A 24,225-nucleotide genomic window follows, 5' to 3' on the forward strand; every position below is an offset into this window, starting at 1 on the left:
TGGAGGCTCCCAGAGGAGCTGGTGTGCTCTCATCCACGATGCCACGTGGCCTCTGACACTCCGTGGTGCCAGCTGCCTGCTGGTCTGCAGGGTCATGCAGGGGTTCAGTTCCAGAAGTGGAGTCTGTGCCCTGCTCAGCCACTTCCAAGCTGGGTGACCTTGGGCAGTTTTCTTGCCTGGCAAGTCGCTTTTCCCATCTGGAAGGTGGTGTGTGCTGATGCTCCCCTCAAAAGGACTGTCTTGGGTTGAATTGTATCCCCCTAAAACCTATGTCCATGCATTTACCCCAGAACCTGGGAATGTGACCTTATTGGCCGGAGGGTCTTTGCAGATGTAATTAAAGGGCTCAAGGTGAGACCATTCTTGATTAGGGTGGGCCTGAATCCAGTGACAGGTGTTATAAGAGAAAGGAGAGGGAGATTTGAGGCATACGCAGGGGAAAGCCATGTGGAGACGGAGGCAGAGACTGAGCGATGTGGCCATAAGCCCAGGAACCCTGGAGCCTCCAGGAGCTGGGATAAGCCTGGGACAGACTCTCCCTCAGAGCTTCAAGAGGGAACCAATCCTGCCCACACCTTGATTTTGAACTTCTATCTCCTGAACCATGAGAGAGTAAATTCTTACTGTTTTAAGCCACGCTGTTTGTGGTCTTTTGTTACGGTAGCCCTGGGACGCTGAAGGTAGTAGGACTATTGTGATAGCTTAAATGTGCTGGGAGGGGGCCGAGGGACACCTGGGGTGCCATATGTAATGCTTGGGGTGGGGAGATGTTGAGTTCAGGGTGGCCAGGGTCTGTGCTGAGCTTCTAGGCCGTCCATCGTGGACGGCCTCAGCCCTGAGATGCCCCTGACCCCTAGGGCCTGGTGCTGCTTGCTCAGTCAGTTCCAACCTCAGAGCAAGAGGGTTTGAGAGGTATGGACTAGGAATGTTGTTCTGGAAAGATACAAGGCTGCAGCAGGATGGTGGGGGGTGAGTACACCTGGTAGTACTTGGTGTCCAGCGTGACCACACACATTCCTGGCACTGGACGCAGTGTGACCAGCAGACTGTGAGTCTTAGGTCCCCACAGTGGGGACCAGATGGGAATGGTGGACAGGGTCCAGTGCAGCAAACCCAATGAGACACACTGGAGGCTTCACACGAGTGGGTCTGGGTCAGTCAGGCATGCTGCACCACTGCCACTTTCCTAATTTTGCCCCAGTAAGGCAGGAGGGTGGCTTTAGGGGAAGCTGGGTGAGGGATGTTGGGGAACAGTGTACCATCTTTGCAGGTTTTTTGCAAATCTAAAACTTCTGCAATGAAAAGTTTATTAAAAACAACACAAACCAAGCTAGAGGCTGATGTGATAGTGACTTGGAGGGGCTGCTCCTTGGGTGGGGTATCAGGGAGGTCCCTGTGGGATGGGCACGGAAGGGGGCTGTCACAGGCCAAGGCCCTTTGGGGTGCACAAACTCAGGGTGCTTTGGGGCCAAGGAATGGGGAGAGCAGAAGGCAGGGAGGTTATGGCAAAAGCATGGGTCATGGGGCACCCCCCCACCCTCAGCCCAGACCCTCTGAATCTGGAGTAGGGTCCACTCTCATAATCGGGAGACCCGGACTCCTACCCCGGGCTATCTGACCACAGGCCACAAGCAAGGGAGGGGAGCCCTGAGAGATGCAGGTCTCCTATTCTAGCACGTGGCTGCCAGCAAGTGACAGCCTTGTCTGAGCCTCCCTTCCGCATCTGCACTGCCCTTTTCAACAGCCGTGAGGATGGGGTGGTGGGGGAGGCAGAGGCACCCAAGCCCTGTAATAGGGTTGGGAGCTGTATTGGCCTTCTAAAAGGCGCTAGTGTGGCCTCCAGGTGGGCCTGTCACCTGACTTGTCAAAGTCGGCCCTTGAGAGAAGGAACAGCAGTGTTCATTCATTCACTCACTCACATGTTCATACATGGATTTGTTCCATGAGCAGGTGCTGCTGAGTGACAGGCCCTGGCTTGGATGCTGGGTTTACAGAGCTCTGTTGACAAAGTTAGGGGCAAGTGCTGTTGTTGGGGGGCACAGAGTGAGGACCGCTGGCTGGAAGGATGCACGAGGGGCTGTGACTTGGCAATAGGAAGAGGCTTGAGAGTCAACATCCAGCAGTTCATCAGGTCCTGCCTGGTGGTGTCACTCCGCTGTCCTTCCTTCCCATGGGCCCTCTGAGGCAGCAGGTTCTTGGTCAGGGCCCCAGGCTGGCATCTTCTCACCTCAGTACCCTGTTCCTGGGGGTTCCTGGCCAGGGCTGGGAGGGCAGTCAGCTCCTGCAAAGTTTAGGGGGTCCCCAAGACCACACTCAGGTCAGCAGGTCACTTGAGGGACACAGGACTCACTGGAAGCTGTTACACTCACAGTTAGGGTTTATTACAAGCGAAAGGACACAAATGTTATAATTGACAAAGGGAAGGGCTGAGTGGGGTGGCGTCCAGGAGAGTTCCGTGCGTGGAACTTCTGGGTGTCCCCTGTCTGTGGAGTTGTGTGGACAGCTTTCACTTCTCCTAGCGCCAGTGTGTGACAACACGCATGGTGTACTGCCATCCAGGGGTACTCCCTGAGCCTCAGTGTCCAGGGTTTTTAATGGGGCTCACTCACACAGACCTTGCTGACGACTGCATGGGTGACCTCCATCTCTAGCCCCTGCAGGGGGCGGGCTGATTCCACGTGGCCCAAGACCCTTACCGTAAATCACACTGTTGGCATAGACCACCCAGTGTGGCCCAAGACCCCAGGCAAACAAAGATAGTCTTGTCAGGCAGAATGTTCAGAGGGCTTCCACCTCTCAGGGATGGGGACAAAGGCCAGACTTCTCTAGGCCAGGAGGACGCTTTCCTGCGCTGCCAATATGCAACCAGGGACAGGCACAGGGTGCCCCCAAAGAAGTGTAGGGTCCCACACACCTTCCGCTCCAAACCCAGAGACTGTACTCCAAAGCCCGACAGTCCTGCAGCAAAGTGGGGAGGTAGGTGGGAGGCCATTGCTAGAAGAAAGGCTCAGACAGAGGTGGTGCCTGGGAGGACTGGTGTCACAGGGGCCTGTGAGCTTGAGCATCCTGTCAGTCCCCAGTCCTGTAGATTGTCTCCGACACCAGGCTCCTTCTGGCCTGGAACATGGCAGCTTTGTGGAGTGCTTGGACAGGATGCTGGGGCTCCCTGCGCTGGCAGTTCAGCCTGTGACAACAGTGCATGTGTTGGAAACTTCCTGTGTCACATACCAGGCATTCCCTCCCACTCCTGGACAAATGGGAGGGGGAAACCAAGGCCACGAAGGGAGGACGCCCCATGGTTCTTGAGAGTTGGACGCAATGGAGGCTCCTGCCACAAGGCTCAGACACAAGGAAGCCCGTGGGTGTCTTGGGTCTGAGGTGACTTGTGCCCACGCTGGAGTGGGGGCCCACCCTGCTTGGTCTCCCCCTTCCCCTGGCCAGAGGCTGGCCTGTTTCATCTCGCGTGAGTATGAGGTGGAAGGGACACAGTGAGGTGGTCACAGTGAGCGTCTCCAGCCGTTGGAGACAGACCCTGGACTGGGCCCCGCAGACCCCAAGAACTACTGGCAAAGGATGGAACAAGGTCAGTCTCCCTCCTGACTCCACTGCATCTCTCAGGAAACAGCTGTTTACCTGGGTGAGGTGCTCTGCTGGGCGGGCGGCCAGTTCCCGAGCCTCACTTCCCCCTCCAGGATCCAAGGCCCCCCAGGAAGTAGGGGCCGGCGTGGGAGAATGGGGCGGTGCGGGCAGCCAGCTCACAGAGCGCTGCCAGGAGCTGTTTGTGAGGGAACGTGAGCCGGCCTTGTTGTGTACACAGTGTCGACCCTAGCAACCGCCCCAGCCAGGGCTGGAGCGGACGCCCACCCTCCCTGAATGCCCGGCCACCACCCCTCAGACACGATGCCTGCCTCCCAGTGGGGTGGGCCAGGCATTGTGGACCTTCAGCCCTAAGGGCCGCAAGTGGCGCCGACCACGCCAGGGACATCTGCTGCTGTTCCCAGGAAAGTGGAATCAGCTATTCAAGGGAGAGGAGGCCAGGTTCCAGCCTCACCTCGAGGCAGCCGCGGCCAGTCAGGGAACTGGGCTCCTGGGTCTGAGGTGTGGCCCAGTGGGACAAATCCCTGTGTGAGTGACTGGTGGAGGCCTGTGCAGGCATTCGGCCATCCCAGATGAAGGCCCTCCTCTGGACCCAGCTCCAGGGAGGCCAGCAAGAGAGGCAGAAGGAGCCTGGGGGCTTGGGCAGGACCCCTTAGCACTCGGGCGGGGTCTGGCCGACCCGCTTGCCCTGTGTGTGCTGCTGGAAAGTCAGCTTTGAAAGTCAGCGCTGTGCTTCCGAGACAGCCCCTCTGATTCAGACCATTGGAAAGACAATTTCTCCTGTGTCTGGGCGTCAGTTTGCAGCCTCTGGCCTGCACCCCGGAACTTAGTCTTTGGCTGTGATAAGAAGTGGTTGCCCTGGGTGGGTGAGGGGCCTTCTCCACAGGCTCTAGGCTCCAGGTCTGCCCTATACTCTCTTCTTCATTCACAGACCGTGCAGGTGAACCAGCAAGGCTCCCCCAAGTTCATGGAGGCAGCTCCCCACAGGGCCTGCTGCCCTACCTAGGGAGAGCTGCCTGGGGCACCTTGGGTTTCTGATTCTGCTGTTTTGGGTGAAGAGACACCCAGCTCCTTTGAGTATCCGAGTCACAGGGTCCCGCACCCTCTGTGACTGGTGCCATTGACCCCATCACTTGGTTCCTTTCTGGGGCCCCCGGGGTGGCATTCTTCATGATGTGCTTGGGAAGTCGTTGGGCCCGCATCGTAGCTGCTGGCTTCTCTTGCAGCTCCAGCTCCAGAAGTCTCAGTACCTGCAGCTGGGCCCAAGCCGTGGCCAGTACTACGGCGGGTCCCTGCCCAACGTGAACCAGATTGGGAGTGGCACCGTGGATCTACCCTTCCAGGTGAGCCCCCATCCCCCCCACAGCCTCCCACCTGGTGCACGTCCTATGCGGGCCCCACCCTGGCCACAGAGCGAGCAAGTGTGTGCGTCAGCCGCTGCGGATAGCTGGGGTCACCAAATAATTGCCGCAGCCCACCTTCCCCCACCTCCACCTACTCTTTTCCTGTCCCTGGGTTGGCTTGGCCAGGCCTTGCCTGGATCCCCCTGCCTGTCCCCTGTCAGCAGAGCCCGCAGCGAGGCTGTGGTCTGGCCAAGAGCGTTTCAGCAGCCGCTACACCTGTTGGCCGGCTGTGCGGCATCGGGAACCGCTCGGGGCCTCTGGGGCTTGGCTCCATCCTGCCTCACTAATCCGCAAGCCCAGCAATTCTCAGAAGGAGGCCCTGTGGCCTGACCCCACTTGTCTGCAAACGTTTCTTGGCAGAGACGCACACAACGCGGCTCCCGCAGGCCACACAGCCGCCGCGCACGTCCTTATCATAAATAATGAGAGATAAGGCCCACCGCCTGGGTGCAGGGCTAGCCTTTCACCCCGGCTGTGCCCTGACCCTGGTCTGCAGGTGAAAGCAGGGGTGAGGTGGGTCTGGGAGTGGGGCCTGGAGCTGGGGCCACCCCCAGCTTGTCTGGGCTCTTTAGGGACAGGTCCACCAGACGGCCACACACCCACCCCTTTGCTGGGACAGGGCCTCAGAAACAGCCACGTCTGTCCATGTGTTGACAGGCCAGGTGGAACCAGGCCCGTCTCGCATGGAGCTCAGTCCCCCACCCACCCGAGTTGCTCCCCAGCTCCTCCTCCTCCCACACTACTGCTGGAATGCAGCAGGGCACTGGCCCGGGGTCCCCTAGGCTGGCTCTGGGTCCACCTGGCTCAGCTCCGCATCTCCTAGACTCCTTGGAGCATGGCCCCCCTCAGATGGCCTCCTTGCTGGAGTAGACACGTGGGGCCGTTGCGCCGATCCTGAATGTGCTCCAAGAACCTGACCTCTTTGTCAAGGCCCTTCCTAGTTTGAGTTTTCTCTTCTCCTCCTGCCTCTCCCCTTCCTCTGTTTCCCCCATCCCCTTCTCCCTCAAGGAGAGCATCTCTCTGGGCAGCCCCCCAGTACGGCCCTGGCTAGGGCTGGCATAGAGCCTCCTTGGGCCAAGGGTATACTGGGGCCTGTCGGGCATCCCGCTGGGGGGCCAGACGAGGCAGGAGTGTCTCAAAGTCTCGGTTCTTTGCATTTTCAGCCCAGCGGATATCTGGGGGAGGCCCTGGCAGCGGCTCCTGTCTCTCTGGTAAATGAGCCCCTGGGCTGAGGCCTCGGCGTCCCTGGCACGTGCGCGGGTGCTGGGTATCCCTGCGTGGTCGCCCCAGTGGCCTGGCGGGAAGCGCCCTGTCTGCCAAATGGAAGTGGATCCACTCTGCACCTCCCCCTGCCCTGTGTGGGGAAGTGCGTGTGGTTGCGTTGAGAGGCCCCCACCTGGGGGATCTGAGCATGGGCATCAATGCTGCATGGTTCGTTCCTGCGACACATGCACATGTATGTGTGTGTGGATACCAGGTGCAGCCTGGTGAGCCGGGCTATGGCCGGGCCCGAGCTTCTCTCTGCCTCTGGCTCTGCTTCAGCTGCCTTGGTTTCCCGCCGCCCCCCCCCCTGCCCCCGCCGGCCTTGTAGGCATCTCTGGGAGGACAACGACCACCCCTGCCCTCCGGTGTTTGTGTGGATGGCAGGTTCCCACCTTCCCTCAGTCACTGAGGTCTCCAGGCCCAAGGCCTTTTGGAGGCAAAAGTGCAGAAAGACCCAAGCTGGCAGGATTCTTTCTGGGTCAGAGAGAAACAGGGGGCCCCAGACTCCAGGGAGAGCTGTCAGCCCTGAACACTGGCCCAGGGTTTGGACGGGTAGGGAAGAGCAGTGATTCCAGCCAGTGGCAGTTTTCCGGAAGGAAATTGCTTTTGCCTGGCTGCCCAGAGAAGACAGAAGGGCCCAAGGGCCAGATGGCGGGGTGGGGGGACTGGCTGCCTCCAGAGCTGGCTAAGGTTGCCAATCTCACCCCAGTCAGATGGTGAGGGGCCCCACGGCACCAGGGCAGGCAGGGAGGGGGCTCGCAGGGGCCCCGGGGGCATGGAGCTGGGAGAGGGAGCAAGGAGCAAGGTCTGGCCAGAGGCCTTGTGCCAGCCCCAGGTGCTGGAAGGAAGCCCCTTCCGGCCGAGCCATGGGCCAGAGCTCCAGAAAGCGCTTGCACTTGGCTCCGGTGGTGAAGGGATGAGGTGGTGGGGGAGGGCGTGGGGGGCTCATCTCAATCAAGACCGGCCAGGGCTCAATAAGGAGCCTCTGGGGAGCCAGCACTTGGCCAGGTGGGCCCCTTGACGTCCTCGGCTGGAAGCCCTGGGGGCTGTCTTTTGGCAGGCCCCTCCAGGGATGACGTAGGTGGGGAGAGGAGGCCAGCCAGGCCCAGAGAGAGAAGGCGGAGGCCTGTCTGCACCTGGCGAGGCTGGGGGGCGCTTGGGCCGTCTGCACCCCTGGCACCCCAGCCGGCACCAGGCCCCGAGCTTGTGCTGCTCTGCCTGGCCCGTGCATGCCAGCCGCATTGCACGCCTGCCGCCCAGCACCAGGATCCCCAGCTCGCCCCTACCCTGGCAGTGCTCAGAGGCTGGGGGCCCCGGCTGCAGGAGGAAGCCCGTCCGGGCTGCAGAGTGGTGACAAAGGGGTGTCTCAGGAGTGGGGGGCCCTGAAGTCAGATCCTGGGGGCAGAGCTGGGTTGGATCTCAGGCCACAGCTGATAACTATTTGGGTTTCTCTTTTCTGGTCTCCTTCTCCCTACCCATCCCCCCCTCACCCAGACACCCTTCCAGTCCTCGGGCCTGGACACCAGCCGAACCACCCGGCACCACGGGCTGGTGGACAGAGTATACCGAGAGCGAGGCCGGCTGGGCTCCCCACATCGCCGGCCCTTGTCAGTGGACAAACACGGACGGCAGATATCTTTTACCGGAGGACGGGAGGGGGGCTGTTGGTGACTGCAGCACCTGGAGTCTAGCCAACTGAGCTGCCAGCTCTGGACTGGAATAAGGGTTGCCCCAGCCCTCCAAGGCTCCCAGGCAGCACTGAGGGAGGGCACAGTTGCAGGGTGACCCTGGTGGAGGAAGTGTGGCTAGCCAAAGAGCCTTAGGCTCAGGCAGGGGCAGACAGGGACCGAGGCCCTAGGCTGCTGGAGCAGGCAGCCTTCAGGGAGGGCTGGGGAAGGTAAGGTCGGACCCACACTGTGTTGGACATCTGGCTGGGCACTGGAACCCAGAGAGGCTGTGAGCAGAGTGTCCACATCTTGGGGCCATGCAGAGGGCAGCCCAGCCCAGGCAGCCGGGCCGAGGGGGGTCTGAGCCAGACCCAGACAGATCCAAGGGAGGCTCCATCTGAAGACACAGAATTCTCCTCTGCACCTTGGCCAAGCAGAGATCGTCGGGAGTTTCTCCCCCACCCCCAAGACTTGGCCGCCCCTTGGTGCTTGGCCAGCCAGCACCGCACCCCCATCACCAGAGTCTGAGTGGCTGCTCTCGGGACCCCCCAGCATTCGAGAACAGAGAAGCCTGTTATTTCCCACTTCTCATTTCCGTGGCTGGGGCAGCCTGACCAGCTGGGCCCCAGACAGAGCCCTTGGGCCCGGGGAGCCACCCCGTCAGCCTAGAATTAAGAGTCAAGACCCAGGTCAGCTGAACGAGACTCCCCACTGCCCCCCCATGGGCCCCGGTTTCACAGCCTAGGCCCCTCTTGGAAGGGGCGCAGCCCGCACGTGTGCTTGCAGGGGGTGAGTGCTGAGTGCTAGGTGGACAGGGCCGAACCCCGGGGGCTGCTCGCAGCCAGGCAGAAAAGGCCCCCACCCTATGGCCCCAGCTGTTTGCAGGCTCCCAGCAGCCTGGCCACGAGGTTCCTGGGGCTCGGGGTGGGGCCTGAGCCAACAGTGCTGTCCCCTTAACTCACACTCAAGCGGACAGCTGCCCGTACGGCACCGTGTACCTCTCGCCGCCCGCGGACACCAGCTGGAGAAGGTCAGTGACCCAGAACCGGCCCTCAGCCCTCTTGTTGGAAACAAAAACAAACTTACATCATGCTTGTGCTTGGAAAACCAATATGCAGTCACTTTAAAATGACAAAACTAAGAAGTATCCAGAAGTTTCTAGAAATCAGCTCTATTCCTGTAACACCAAGGTCATAGCTTTGGAGTCTTCCAGGGATTTTTTTTTCTCCTTCCATGACTTTTTTTTTCTTTTATAGACAGAGTTGGGATTAGGTTGGACATTCAGTATTGTAACTTGCCTTTTTTTCATTTCATGCTAAATTATGAGTGGTTTCTCACATTGCTGAACAGTCACTGAAAATGTGATTATAAAAGTATTATATATTTATTACAGAAGATTAGGAATACACATAAGTTGTACCTAGAATGGGGGGAAAATCAGTAATGCCAAAACCTACAAAGGTCTAGAATAACAATCATATAATTAATATTAATATCTATAGCAGGTAACAGGATAGCTGTGCACCAGTGTGAACTTACTGTTACCACAGAAGCGTATACTTAAAAATGGTTAAAATGGTAAATTTTATGTTACATCTATTTTACCACACATAAAAAAATATATACGTAGGTGATTTCACCAAAGACCAAAAGTAATTTGTTAAACCCATCTATGTTTATGAGGTATAATATGTCATGTAACGTATCATTCAGTAACGTCATTAAACTGCTCCTGACGGTGTATTCTGTATCAGGCCCAATTCCAGCCATCACATTCATTAGCTGATACAAAATGCACAGAGCTTTGTGCAGTAGGTGCTTTTATTCTTCACATTTTAGATAGAAGGAAAGTGAGCACAGAGAGGTCAGAAGACTTGCTCAGGGACACACAGCTGAGGGGGGTCCAGGATCTGGACCAGCTTCTCACCGCTCATATGGCCCCACAGTCAGAGAGTCACCTGGCCCTATCCTTTGTAACCTGCTCTTCTTCTTGAACTAAGTTTCCTCCATGTCACTCTCTGTGGCTAAGATGTCCCTTTTGGACTCATGCTGCTCTTACTTTCATCCCCAGATTGCCAGCCATGTGGCTGGACCTGCCCAGCTCCCCTTGGGTGGCCACAGTTTCCTGGGTACCCGAGGGGCTCTTCTGGGCACCATCCCTCCAGGCACCTGCCGCTGGGATTACATTGAGTTACTCTAACCCTGGTGCAGAAGGCAGAGCCCCTGGCAGCTCTCATGCCACAGCCCTCCCCAGGGGCTGCGTTCTTTCTGGGTCATTCTCTGACCCTCCTCTCACTGCCTCTCCTTTCTGCTCATTACACCTGCTTTGCAACTGAGCATCCTGGAGAGGGGGGGCACGGTTGCCCATTGGTGTTTGTCACCAGAAGGGGTCCCAGTGATGGGCTGGGACTTGTACCCCCAAGGCTGGACCGCTGTGGGACCGTGGGGCCCCCTCTCCAGAGAGTTTTAGCAGGAAGGCACTATCCTTTCCCCCAAAGCTGAGAAGCCCACGGACAGGGTGGCAGTGGGGAGGGGCTGGTTAGGAATGGAGGGACATCTCTGCTGCAGCTTTCAGTTCTTTTGAGAACAGTGTCCTTGGGGTTTTATGCAGGTGTAACAGCTCACAAATATGACCCACTATTTCCACCCTGTCCCGTTGAGCATGTCCTGGATAGAGCGGGGCCAGGACTCTCCCATGGTCCCCTGTGGGGCCAAGGCTCACTGTCTTTCTCCTCTCCTCAGGACCAATTCTGACTCTGCCCTGCACCAGAGCACAATGACGCCCACCCAACCAGAGCCCTTTACAGGCGGGTCCCAGGACGCACACCAGAAAAGAGGTATTGGCAGGGCACATGGGCTTCTTTCCTTGGGTCAGGTGAGTCCAGTGGGTGGCCCCTGTGCTCCCAGAGGTCCCAAGCTCATAGGTGGACAGACCCGCAAAGACCACCACAGTGGGTGCTGTGGGACAAGGGGAGAGGCTTGAACGTTTTCAGAGATGGTGCTGCTTGAGTTGGGTTTTGAAGCATGCGTAGGAGTTTTCTGGGCAGAGAAAACTGCCCCTTCAAATGCACATTGGCTTCCATTCATGGATTCAGGGCATGGCCACACAGTATGCGGGAGCAGCAGGCCCAAGCCGCAGAGGCATTTATCAGCTCGTGACCAGGCCGTCTAGAGCTGGATGGTCAGCTTTAGATGCAGCTCGATTCAGGGCCTCACGCTGGACCATTTCCCGGCTGTGCAGCTCAGAACCCTCCTGGTTCACAGTTTCTGGGCCCATTCTGCTTACAGTGGATGGACGTGGGGCTGGTTCTTTCCCACCTCTTGCTTACTCTCCTCTCTGACTGGTGTCTGCATACACCCCTGAGTAGCTAGGGCAGATCTGTGCCCAGGCCCCCAGCCTCTCCCCAGAGCTGGGTGCAGGGGAAGTGTCCCTGGGACCTTCTGGGAGGGTACATGCCATCATAAAAACTGGGGCAGCATTAACCAGAGAGGGGAGTGATGTGCTGTGAAGCTGTGGGAAATCCCACCCAGGCTTGATCTGCCCAGAGACACAGAAACCAGAGGATTAATCACATACAGTTAAGGCCCAAACACTTACCAGTTTTGGGGGTAATTGCACTGTGTGAACGTGTACACATACGAGGGAGATTCTGCTGGTAGAATAAGGATTATCAACCAGAACTTTACCCCTTGGGGAGCGGGGGCTGTGCACATGCCATCTTCCCGGGATCCCTGCTCATCAAACAGTGAAGGTGAGATTGCAGAAAAACTGTCTCCATAATAAAAGTGAGGATTCCAAATGCCGCAGGGGTGAAGAGGACAGGGCACCTGATGCTTCCCTCCTGTTCCCAATATTGGGAGCAGTTCTGAGGGAGCTGTCTCCTTGGTGGGTTCCCCAAGAAAATGGGACTTTCAAGCTAGGCTTCCAAGGCAAATATCATTATCCCTTGGGATTCTGTGACCATGGAAGGGAGCTGCAACCCAGGGGCCCTTGGCAGCTCAGTCAGAGTCTAGTTGTCCTTGGGGTGGGGAGAGGGGAGATGTGTCACCTGCCCCTGTTTCTCTATAAGGAACCCAAGCAGTGACAGGGTGGGAGTTAGCCTGGCTGCCCTCCAGCCTGTCACAGCTGGTCTCTCTGGGTTTTAAGAAGGAGGAGTTGACCTATCTGGCTGTGTTCAGTATGGCTCTGTTGTAAGTAAAAGGCTGAACCTCCAAGCTGCATAAAGAAACCAGGTCTCATAAAGAAGATGTTTAATCTCACCTTAACCGAAAGGTCCAAAGAAAGGGGCCTTCAGGCACAGCTGGTTCCAGGGCCTTAAGTGATGCCCGTCCAGTCCCTCAGACCTTCCCTCCCCTCCTCTCCTCCTGTGGGGCTGGCTGGCAGTGCAACTAATTCTTGAGGCTATAGCTACAGTGATTAGGTCAACCCTGGCTGACATTGAGCATCATGGGCTAGGAGGCACGTGACCACAAGGTGGCAGGTGGGGCAAGGAGGCAGGGAGACTTTCTCTGCTGTTCCGTGCAGCCTGAGACCTCCAAGGCCTGAGTCAGTCCCATGCGAGGTAGAATTAATACATGTCCTCAGCTCCAGAGCTCCTATTTTCATTTCTTTCTAAGTCACGGGGTCTCTGGCTTACTTATTTATTTGTTTTTTACATTTATTATTTATTTGAGAGAGAGAGCTTGCTCATGCTTAAGCAGGGGGAGGGGCAGAAAGAGAGGGAGAGAGAGAATCCCAAGCAGACTCCCCACTGAATACAGAGCCTGATGCGGGGCTCAATCTGATGACCCTGAGATCATGACCTGAGACAAAACCAAGAGTCAGACACTCAACCCACTGAGCCACCCAAGCACCCCACTGACTTTCGTTTTTTTAAGTGTTTTTTTGTTTTGCTTTGAATGAAACCCTTTTCTGTACTTGAGTGCAATCCCTAGAAGTCCCTGTTGGCACAGTTACACTTGTGTCACGGTCATGACTGTATGTCAGGGGAGCTTCCCCCGTGGTGCCACAGAGCTTCAGAGTGAAAAGGTTCTGATTATCCTTCTCTCGCCCACCCAACCCCACCACACCCCAGTCTTACTATTAACAGTTCCGGGAATGGAGGAAACCACATCGGAGACGGATAAGAATCTTTCTAAGCAAGCATGGGACACCAAGAAGGTAAGAGAGTCTTAAGGTCTTTCAGAAACGATTTTCCTTTTTTTTTTTTTTTTTTTTTAAGATTTTATTTATTTATTCGACAGAGATAGAGACAGCCAGCGAGAGAGGGAACACAAGCAGGGGGAGTGGGAGAGGAAGAAGCAGGCTCATAGCAGAAGAGCCTGATGGGGCTCAATCCCACAACGCCGGGATCACGCCCTGAGCTGAAGGCAGACGCTTAACCGCTGTGCCACCCAGGCGCCCCAGAAACGATTTTCCTTCTTGATCTTTTTTTCAAGCGGAGCCTGGCCCAAGGTGGAGAAATAGCCTATTGGGGGAGTTTTGCCATCCCAGAAGTGTGACCCTCACTCAGATTTGACCAGTCATATAAGCCTATTTAGCATGAATGGCAAAAGCCCTGAAAAATGAGAACCCATGTTTGCCGTGGCAGCGTATATACTAAAAGTGCGACGGTGCTTAGCACAGCCACTGCCCAAGAATGACACGCAAATTCATGAAGCGCCCGGATTTTTATGTATGGTGTTGGCTGTGAGCTAGACTTACTGTGGTGACCACTTCACAGTATATATAGACATCGAATCATTATGTAACCTGAAACTAAGACAGTATTATAGGTCCGTTATAGCTCAGGAAAAAAAAAAAAGTTGAAGCTATGAAGGTTAAGTGATTTGTCCAAGGCTATGAAGATACTCAGGGTTTAGAACCTATACCTCCTAATTCTTAGCCTGTGATCTTTCTCCTAACCCATAGTCTTGGGTAGTCGTCAATGTTTGTAAATGTTGACAGTCATCCTTAAACTTCCATTCATCTGCACAGTAACTACAACATTTATTAGATTACAGAGTCTGCTTGTTATTTCTGTATTATTTCCAGGTCCAGAATAAATTTCTCAAGTTCAACCTATAAAATGTATAGTGGTAAGATAGAATTTGTGCCATGAATATAGATTTCAAAGAATTTGCATAGAACAGAATGCACTTAACACCAAAGCTATTTTGAATATTAAAAAAAAAAGAAGAACTAAAACCCATTGCTGGGGGGGTGGGGAACCCATTGCTGGTCAAGTTGTGGTGAAAGGGGCAGCAACATGAATTGCTCATCCCCTCCAGGAAATCATAGGGAGGTGACAAATGAGCAAACACCGATGTGTTTCTCAAAGGCATGTGTTCAGGGCTTTTGAAATAAATTGGAAACAACCTCAATGTTCGACAGTAGGGGTTTATAAGGAAATTATCCTCAGTCGCTCATGTGGAGAGCTCCACATGCGTGGAGTTGGGATTTTTTTTTTTTTAAGTAGGTTCCACACTGGGCGTGGAGCCCAGTGCGGGACTTGAACTCACGACCGTGAGATCAAGACCAGAGCTGAGATCAAGAGTCGGACGTTTAACCAACTAAGCCACCCAGGTGCCCCTGGAGTCCAGATTTTTGAAGGAATTTTAAAGGCATGAGTGACCCTCCGCGTATTACTATTGTGTGGAAAGAGCAGGATAAAGCTATTTAGAAAGGCGTACAGCAGTTAGAAATGAACAGCCGCACCTCATTTCTTTGCACTTTTCTTTATTGGGCTTTGCTTTTTACCAGTGGAAGGTTTGTGGCAACCCTGTGTTGGAACAAGAGTATCAGCAGTTGTTTTCTCACTTTGTGTCTCTCTGTCACATTCTGGTAATTCTCACAGTAGTTCAGATGTTTTCATTATTATTATTTTTTCAAGATTTTATTTATTAGAGAGAGAGAACGAGCGGTGGGGAGGGGCAGAGAGAGAGAGAGAGAAGCAGACTCCCTGTCGAGCAGGAAGCCCTATGCGGGACTCGATCCCAGGACCCAGAGACCATGACCTGAGCCGAAGGCAGGTGCTTCACCGACTGAGCCACCGAGGCGCCCCTGTTTTAATTATTATTATATTTGTTGTGTGATGTTTTACCAGTGATTACAACTCACTGAAAGCTCAGATGATCAGTACATTTAGCAATAAAATATTTTAATAAAGGTACACTTAAACTGCAGGATAGGGTAAACAGAACTTTTATATGCACCGGGAAACCAAAAGATTCATTTCACTTGCTTTACTGTGATACTTGCCTTATTGGGGTGGTCTGGAACTGAACCCGCAGGATCTCCAAGGTACGCCTGTCTATACACAGATGCCTGGGGAGATGGCGAGGGGGGCGTGTCTTCTTGTGTGGCAGGTGTGGGCCCCCCTGTCAGCCCTTATCCCTATCTGCATGTTCCAGTTTTGCACAGGGAATGTATATGATTTTCATATTCAGGGAAGAAAATAACTCAAAAAAAAATTCTAACAACCCCAGCAAAATTGGGGAGCAACTGAAACGTGTGATTGCAGAGAGGTGGGTAAGGATGAACATCAGGGTCCTTCCGAGTAGTTGAATGGGCTGCTGAGCCCTAAAGTGAAGAGGTGAGTGTTGGTACAAACACACTTGACATCCTGGGAGTGAAAAGAGGGTGACAGCACCCAGCGTTGTGGCTCAACTTTGAACTGCAGCACGCTTGAAATGATACGTCTGCAAGGATGTCAGTAAAGGAATTCCGTTGGATTTGTTGGGAGTGGGGTGGCACTGGGGGGGGGGAGCAGGCAATGATGGGTGAATTTTTAATACTGTTTAGAAATCCACTCTTATCTCCATTAATGTTCGTGGAATGCTTTTGAAAAGATTCTTTAGAAAGTCATTGTTTTCATGCTTTGCAAAAATCCGGTAATGAAGCTAGTGTTTACTCACAGAATTAAGGAGCCCGTGGCCAAGTAGAAACCCGTTCCGCTGGCATTCTCTGCAGAGGCTTAATGCTGCTGGTCGCACACCACCCCTCAGGTTCCCCAGTCACTGCCAGCGCCCCCCCCCCCGCCGCACGCATGCTGGGCGCTGGGCCTGCGCATAGAGGCCACCGGCCCAGCCCTCCGCCAGTGCATCCACCTTCTTATATCTGATAATCCCTAAAGAACACATCAGCCTGAGGGCCTGTGAGGCGGATGGGGAATTAGGGAATGTGACACAGCACGCAGGCTCTGTCCAGTCATGTCTGCCACCATCTGAAGAGTTTCTTCCTTTGTCCTTGAATGAGAGTCTAGGGCTCTGCCTAGAGCCTACAGTTCTCGGGTGACCTAGTGGCCCAGCTCGAGAGGAGGAAACCAGGGTCTTGCTGCCTATGGGGTTTCCCTGGGACCCCCTCCCCAGCCCACAGGGCTGCCAGAGTCTTCGTCCTCAGGTGGTGGAGGCATGGGAGCACCCACGGCTCCGTGGGTCCCCATGGGAGCCATAGCTGAGGGACCGCTGGTAGGTAGGTCAGCTAGGGGCGTGGGCAACACCCTCTGTACATTCGCGGTGCCCAGTCCCGGTCTCCTTGTGCTGCCCTACGTGATGTACTTGCCTGCCATGGACAAATGCATGGGGGTAGAGGCAGCTCCTTCCCCAGGAGCCCCATGGCACTCTGATCCAGGAACGGAATGGAGGATTGGCCTCAGGGTGCCTGGGGTTTCCAGCTGCTAAGCTGGTGTCTAACCTCTGTGGCTTGCCCCTGGGGTTTTCAGTTGTAAAGAGTGGACAAGGCACGTTCTTCCTCAAATGCCCGCTCTGACAAGGAACCATGTCACCCCTGCCTTCTGTGCCCACCTTAGGGGCAGGCAGAGCTAGTCTAGGATGCGCCTGCTTGCCACGAAGGGCAGGAGCTGGAGGTGGGAGCTGTAGCGACCCCTCTGCATATCACTCTTGCTTTTGACCCTGGGCATGTCTGGGACAGGCCCCTTGGTCTGTCTTCGAGGCTGCCTGGTTCTGGTCTGTGAGACATCCTGGGGCCTGATAAACTCCCCCTCTTGTTGGCATGGGCAGCTGCCCCCCGAGGAGCCACAGTGCATGAGGAAGCCCGCTCAGCCTCTGCTGTCTTCTCTTTCAGACGGGGTCCAGGCCCAAGTCCTGCGAGGTCCCCGGGATCAAGTAAGTCTCAGCAGGGCCCGCTGTGCATGCCCAGGGATGTTGGGGCTGTTCAGATGACCCCCGGGCTTCCCGTCCGCTCAGGAGGCTGCAAGTCCTAACAAGAGGGCTGCCCTGCCGCTGGCAGCTCTCCAACAAGCCTCACCAGGGTCCGGGGGGAGGGGAAGAAGGGGCCCTCCTACCCCTCTCTGCCTGTGGGGACTGAGCCCCCTCTCCCTGCCACCTCAGCCCCAGATCAAGAGCTCATCAGACACACCCTGTCCCTGGGCAGCAGGAGGACCCTCACGCCAGCCCCCTCTCCTGTGTGGATAGGCTGCTTCCTAAGGTCCCATTGGAGGTGCAGGCTGACAGTCATTTCTGAGCGTGGCAGCACCTAATCTCAGAGTATCATTTTGTGCCCCTTAATGTTTTTGCGCCAGTCTCCCACCCCCCAACCCCCCACCCCCACCACAGCTTCTGGGGGAGAATGGGCCGGGGCGAGAGCTCACCTCCCCCCTCTGTCTGGCCTTCCCCCCAGCATCTTTCCATCCGCTGACCAGGAAAACACTACAGCCCTGATCCCTGCCACCCACAACACGGGGGGCTCCCTGCCCGACCTGACCAACATACACTTCCCCTCCCCCCTCCCGACCCCCCTGGACCCTGAGGAGCCCACCTTCCCCGCGCTCAGCAGCTCCAGCAGCACCGGCAACCTCGCAGCCAACCTGACTCATCTGGGCATCGGCGGCGCCAGCCAGGGTAAGGCCAGGCCAGGCGGTGGGAGGACGTCCTTCCCTGGCAGAGCTCAGCATCTAGTGCAGATGACACATGGGTTTGAATGATGGTTTAGCAGGGTGACATCCAAAATGCCGGGCATGGAGTGGGAGGCAGAACCTACCACAGGGGCTTGGCATTTCCCAGTATTGCCTGGGAAAGGCATCCCAGGCAGAGGGCACACAGCCTTGGCAGAGGCCTGGAGGTGGGAAAGCTCCCAGTGTCCCCAGGGATCAGACAGTGGTTCTGAGGGTTGTACTGGGAGCTTCAGAGAGTCTGGGTGAGTCCACAATGTTCTAGGAGGTGAGCCCCCAAGGGTTTGACCTGGGGTATACCAGGCATTCCCCCTGCCTCTCCTTGTCCTCAGCTCTTCACGGAGGGACAGGACCAGGCCTGACCTGCTCCCTCCACACTCCCTCGCGCCCAGTGGCTGACGGTGTCCACCTGCTTGGGACACTCCAGCCCAGGCCATGTCCATGGGGCATCCCACAGGCCCCTCACCTTCCTAATATCTCCCAGTGCTACCCCAATTCTGCTTCTCCAGGGACCAGCAGCACTGTTTCCCAGTGGCTTGATTCCTATGTTCTCTTGCCTGCCCTGACCTGTTGATGCATGCCCTCAGTCCCACCATTAGGACCCAGTCCAACTTGGACCCCCGCCACCTTGCATGGCCTCCACCTGCCTGTCCCCCACCCAACCCCCCAGCTCCCAGCCTCTTCTCACCCAGAATCACCTCGTGGCTCTTGTCTGCTCAGGACTTTGCATGGGTCCTCGGCTCCCTCCCAGTGAAAACCTGAGACCCCTGGGGCCTGGGAGGTCCAGTTCATCCTCCGACTTGGTCCCTGGCCCCCACCCCTACCCCTGCCCCCCACACCATCTCCTCTCCAGCCAATGAGCTCACCTCAGGGCCTTGGCACATGCTGCCCCTCTCCCACAGGCCTCCTCTTCCTCCAGGTGGCCACAGGGCCCCTCACCCACTCCATCCCTGCTCACACCTCCTCTTCTCGGTGAGCTCTCTTGGCCCCATGCCCACACACCCTCACCCCCAGTCTCACTCTGCATTGTTTTTCTGCATTCACCCTGCTGCTCTTGAGTCACTCCTTTGCTCTTATCTGTCCCCTGGGCCAGGCCTAGCTCTCCCATGTCCCCACTATGACCCCCATGTCCCTGCTGTCATTCCTGCACTCATGTTGACTGTGGGGTGTCTGGGTTTGCATCCAGGGAGGAGATAAGGCAGCCCCAGCAGCCTTACGGAGGGACAGGCAGTACGGGCTGTTGGGGGACCCCCTGTGAGTCCACACATGTCAGGACTTGGTGGCCAGTGAGAGCACTACCTTGCTGTGCCCTCCGTCCTGCGGAGCCAATGCTTGTCCCGTCCATCTGCCTGTCACACCTCTGCCCCAAGTGTGGTGGGCAGCACCATGCAGGGTTTTCTTAGGGAGAATCACACGCTCAGATTTACATTTGCCACAGCTCTTCTGGCTGCCCAGAGAGAACGGGCTATCAGGAGGGGTGGCAGTGCCAGGGCAGGGCCTCATCGAGCTCTCTAGAGAGACTTCTGGGTGAAGTTGGCTGGTTTGGGAGCTGGGTCAGTGTGGGGAGCAAAGGAACTTGAGGAGCCCAGAGTCATTCCTGGCTTTGGTGCTGACAGGGCCAGAGGCAGGTGAGGGGTGTTGAGAACAGTGCAAGTGTTCCTAGGTTTCTAGACGAGGAAATAGAGGCCAGAACAGTGCAAAGGGGACCAAGACCCTGGCCTAACAGCACTGAGGCTCTGTTCCTGCTTGTATACCTCTGGTCCTGTGCCCACCCAGGCTCAGCCACCAGGCAGAGGGTGCCAGCCCCCGCTGTGCCCGCCCCCAGGAAGGCCTAGAAGACAAAACGAGCAGTTTCAGGGGAGCCTGAGACCCATGGCCTCCTGAGTGGGCAAGCAGCATCCACACAGGCCTGCGCGAAGCCAGAAATCAGAAGGTTGGCTCTGGGGATGCTGGTGGGGGGGCACCCTTGTGCAGACACCGCTGTTTCCTGGCCCCCCGTTTTTCTCATCACGTCTCGCCATGGCCTCCAGAGAACCACCCCCTCCTTCAGAGGGTCTTTGGCAGCCCCCCAGCGCCCGCCCGGGAGCCATGCACCTCCGGCCCACGCCGAGTCTAAACAAGCACAGGGAAACACAACACATGTGCAAGCCATAGACGCGGGAACGAACGCAGACCCTGAGTGTGGGGCCCAGACCCTGGCCTGCCTGGCTGGGAGCGTGAGCCCAGTAATGTCTGACATGTGTTCGGTTGTTTGCGAACCTGCCGCTCTAGCAGCTCGCCTGGCAGGGGCTTCACTTTCTGGGCGCATTTTAAATCAAGCCAAGCCGCCGGTCCCTGGCACACGTGGACATCGCCTCCCCGCCCCCCACCCCAGCCCACCCGCCAGTCGGAACGTGAGCCCCGTGAGGAAGAATGGGAGGCTTCCGCCACCAGGGAGACAGCGGCCCCTCTCGTCCTCTTAAACATTTGCCGAGGTCATTTTCCTGGTTGTTGGCCAGAACCCAGAGGAGGGCAGGCCCGGGTCCTCCTTCCTGGCACAGCTCCGAGGCTTGCCGGCCCCGCACACAAGGCTTGCGTGCCTCAGGCTGGGCCCCTGCCACCTGGCCTGCCCTCTCCTGGCAGCTCTCCCTGCCCGCCCCAGACTTCCAGCTGGCCCCACTCGTTTTCCCAAAGGTGATCCAGGTTGCCAAAAGGAATTCAACAGCAAGGCGTCCGTCGGCCCTCCCAGCACCACTGGCTTCTCCTGGGGTGGTGGCTGCCCAGTGTGAGACCAGGAGCTCACTCTGCAGCCCAGCAGAGGATTAAAAACTCCCTTGTATTCCGGACAGACAGAAGCTGACAGCCCAAGCGCCAAATCGAGCCTACCGGTGTATTTTGTCTGGCCCATGGTTGCGTGCGTGATGTTTGAGTCCACATTTAAAAATCAGGAGAGTACATGTAAAACTCTGGATTTCCGGCTTCTCTTGAAGAATCAGAAGGCCGAGCAGTGGTGGGTCGAGGTCCTGTGCCTTGAGATGGTCCCATTTACCACAAGCCCCTGTTGCCCTACTGATCCTCTCTCTCCTGGCGTTTGCCTCTGCTGCTTATGGAGCCCTGACATTTCTGCTCCCTGGGTGTGCGTGTTCTCAGCCTGAAGGACAGAAGAGGCCGTGGACGCTCAGAGAAGGGGAGAGAGCAGCCCGCGGGCCTGACTCTGACTGTCCTCTGACGAGGTGTCTCCTGGACTCTTCCTGCTCAGGCTTCTCGTCCATGCCCCCCCTTGATGTTGCTGTGTCCGCAGCAGCCTGATTCTGGGGCCCAAGGTCTGTGCATAACCTGGAACCCGGGGCTCTGCCTTGGGAGCACTCAGCATGCCAGGCCCTCCTGAGGTGCATGGCTGAGTGGAGCTGCCAGGGCGACCGAGGGGAAGTGCAGGCGTGACCAGGCTTGCCTCGCACAGTGAGCAGCTGCTCTGGGTGGAGAGAAGGCTGCCTGTCATCTCCCCTCGGTGTGTGCTGGGTGTGCTCCCCCTGGCCTGTGAACCCGCCGTCTCACCCGCTGGAACAAGGTTGATCTGATGCCCTCGGCAGGATGGGCCCAGCTACCCCGGGTGAGTCAGGCTCCTACATCAGCCTTGACTGCAGGCCAGACGGTCTTCAGAGCCTGCTCCCAGCCTCATTAGGGCCCTCGCAGTGAACTCGTGAGAGTGGCTGTTATTGTTTCCATCTCAAGGATAAGGCAACCAAGCCTGGGAGATCAGGCCAAGCCCCCAGGGCTCCCCCAAGCATCAGGAGGCCTGTTGCCTCCCTGGCACAGCGCCCTAGAATGGGGCAGGCCACAACTGCTGATGTACTGAACTTGACCTCACTCAGCTCCTTCACGACAGATACATCCAAGGATAGGATTGCTGGGGTAAGGGGCCAGGGTGAGGGAAAGGGCAACATGGAGCCCTCCTGACAGGAGCTCAATCAGGAACATGGGTATCGGAAGAAGATAGAGAGTAACTGAGTTTCTGGCAGGGCTAATGGTCCAGCACGGAGGGCACATGAGGTGGAGGGTTGTGGGGGGAGGGGTGAAGGAGCAGTTACAGGAGGGTACAAATTTGTTGAGGAGGATAAGGAGAGCATGAGGCTTTAGAGAAACTGCAGTGTCTGGATGAGACCAGCTTTCTTTTTTCTTTTTTTAAAAGGTATTATTTATTTGAGAGAGCACAAGCAGGGGGAAGGGCAGAGGGAGAAGCAGACTCCCTACTGAGCAGGGAGCCTGACGCAGGGCTCGATCCTAGGACCCCGAGACCATGACCTGAGTCAAAAGTAGGCGCTTAACCATCTGAGCCACCCAGACACCCCCAGGACCAGCTTTCTTCTAACCAAACCCCAAGCCAGTTCAGGCAAAAAAGGGCACTAATTATCTCCCAAAACCAGGAAGACCAGTGTGGCTGGATCCAGGGCTCAGATGCTGCCTCTACCCCTCAGCCCCTGATTCTCCAGCTGGCTCTTCCCCTTGCAGCCATGTGATGCTCCCCTACACAGCCCCAGATGTCCCTCCTTGGAGTTCCATCAAAAGTCCCAGGGCAGGCTCGCATTGGGCTGGTCTGGTGACATGTCCATCTAGGAGGCAATCGTGGTGATCCAGAGGCAGGGAAGTGCTGATTGGCAAGTCCTGTGGGACACACCCCTCTTGGAGGCACGATAGGATCAGTGGGAGAGTGTTGGCCAGCAGGGGATGGGTCAAGAAGGAGAACAGAGCCCATACAAACAAGTATTGGGGCCGTGGAGGGGGCACCCTGGGTTTGGTCATCAGGGCACAGTGGATTCTGTCTGATTGATTGGGCTGTTCTGGGCGGTGACCGTGGTGTGTGCGGTCCTCTGGAGGCTAGAGTCAACGCCCACCCTTCTCTTCTGTCCTCCCTTTCAGGGATGAGCACGCCAGGCTCCTCACCACAGCACCGCCCAGCTGGCGTCAGCCCGTTGTCCCTGAGCACGGAGGCGAGGAGGCAGCAGGCCCAGCAGGTGTCACCCACCCTCTCCCAGCTGTCACCCATCACTCAGGTGTGAGGGCGTGGTGGGGTGGGGAGGTGTGGCCCGCTCACCCTCTCTGGGTAGAGCTCCCTCTCCTTCCTGGGAGCTGTAGAATCCTGAAGACAAAAAGGTTCTCAACACTTTTGGCTGTTTGTCAGATTTTCCAAACACACGGAAATGCATTCATTACTGGCCTGGAGCCTCCCGTACCTGTCATGGGCAGGTCGTGTGATTGTTCTTCATGGTGTTACTTTCCCTTCAGGATCTAGTTGAAATTCTCCAAAGCAAAATGTTTAGAGAGTTATTTTTTTAAACCTTTTTAAAAGGATTTTATTTATTTATTTGTCAGAGAGAGAGAACAAGCAGGGGGAGTGGCAGGCAGAGAGAGAAGCAGACTCCCTGCCAATCAAGGAGCCCAACACGGGACTCGATCCCAGGACCCCGGGATCACGACCGGAGCTGAAGGCAGACACTTAACTGACTGAGCCACCCAGGCGTCCCTAGGGAGTTTTTATTTATTTATTTATTTTTTTCAGTTTACCATGATTTTGTTTCATCTGCTTTTTTGGTAGCCCGTGTGTGTCTAGGAATTGGTTCCTTTCATCTAGGTTATCCAGTGTGCTGGCGTATGAAGTTCATAGCATGCATGACCAGTTTTATTTTCTGAAGTGCATAATATTCCCACTTTCATTTCTGATTTCAGGAATTTGATTCTTTTTTACTCAGTTTAGGCCCACAAAACAAGTTAGGAACGGTTCCCTCTTAATTCTGTTCTTTTTGGGAAGCGTTTGAGCAGCACTGGTGTAAACTCTTTAAGTATTTGGTAGAATTCACCAGCAAAGCCACTGGTCTCAGCTTATCTTCATTGGGAGGGTTTTTTTTTTTTTTTTTAAATTCCAGTTAGCATATGGTGTTCTAGTAGTTTCAAGTGTACAATACAGTGGCTCATCACTCCCACACATCACCCAGTGCTGATCATGACAAGTGCCCTCCTTAATCCCCATCACCTATATCCCCCATCCTCCCCCCACTGGTAACCGCAGTTTACTCTCTATAGTTGAGTCTGTTTCTTGCTTTGTCTGTCTCTTCCCCCCACCCCTTTGCTCGTTTGTTCTGTTTCTTAAATTCTACATATGAGTGAAATCATGTGGTATTCGTCTTTCTCTGAGTGACTTATTTCGCTTAGCATCATACTCTCTAGGTCCATGCATGTTGTTGCAAATGGCAGGATTTCATTCTTTTTTTAATGGCTGGATTTTCCATTGTATATACACCACATCTTCTTTATCCCTTCATCAATCAGCGGACGCTTGGGCTTCCATAATTTGGCTGTTGTAGATAATGCTGCTATAAACATCGGGATGCTTGTATCCCTTTGAATAAGTATTTTTGTGTTCTTTGGGTA

General features: G+C 55.8%; 1 protein-coding gene across 1 annotated transcript in view; it reads left to right on the forward strand.

Annotated features, from left to right (window-relative positions):
• Positions 1-24,225, forward strand: part of CRTC1 (CREB regulated transcription coactivator 1) — a 74,787-nt gene that overhangs the window by 35,689 nt on the left and 14,873 nt on the right. The window contains 9 exon segments of the mRNA XM_011222304.3: positions 4,824-4,940; positions 6,164-6,211; positions 7,758-7,895; positions 8,899-8,960; positions 10,673-10,767; positions 13,006-13,091; positions 16,995-17,035; positions 17,550-17,770; positions 22,717-22,850. Coding sequence (XP_011220606.2) covers positions 4,824-4,940; positions 6,164-6,211; positions 7,758-7,895; positions 8,899-8,960; positions 10,673-10,767; positions 13,006-13,091; positions 16,995-17,035; positions 17,550-17,770; positions 22,717-22,850 — 942 coding nt within the window.

This window comes from Ailuropoda melanoleuca, chromosome 4 (genome assembly GCF_002007445.2).
Source record: "Ailuropoda melanoleuca isolate Jingjing chromosome 4, ASM200744v2, whole genome shotgun sequence".
Classification (NCBI taxonomy): Eukaryota; Metazoa; Chordata; class Mammalia; order Carnivora; family Ursidae; genus Ailuropoda; species Ailuropoda melanoleuca.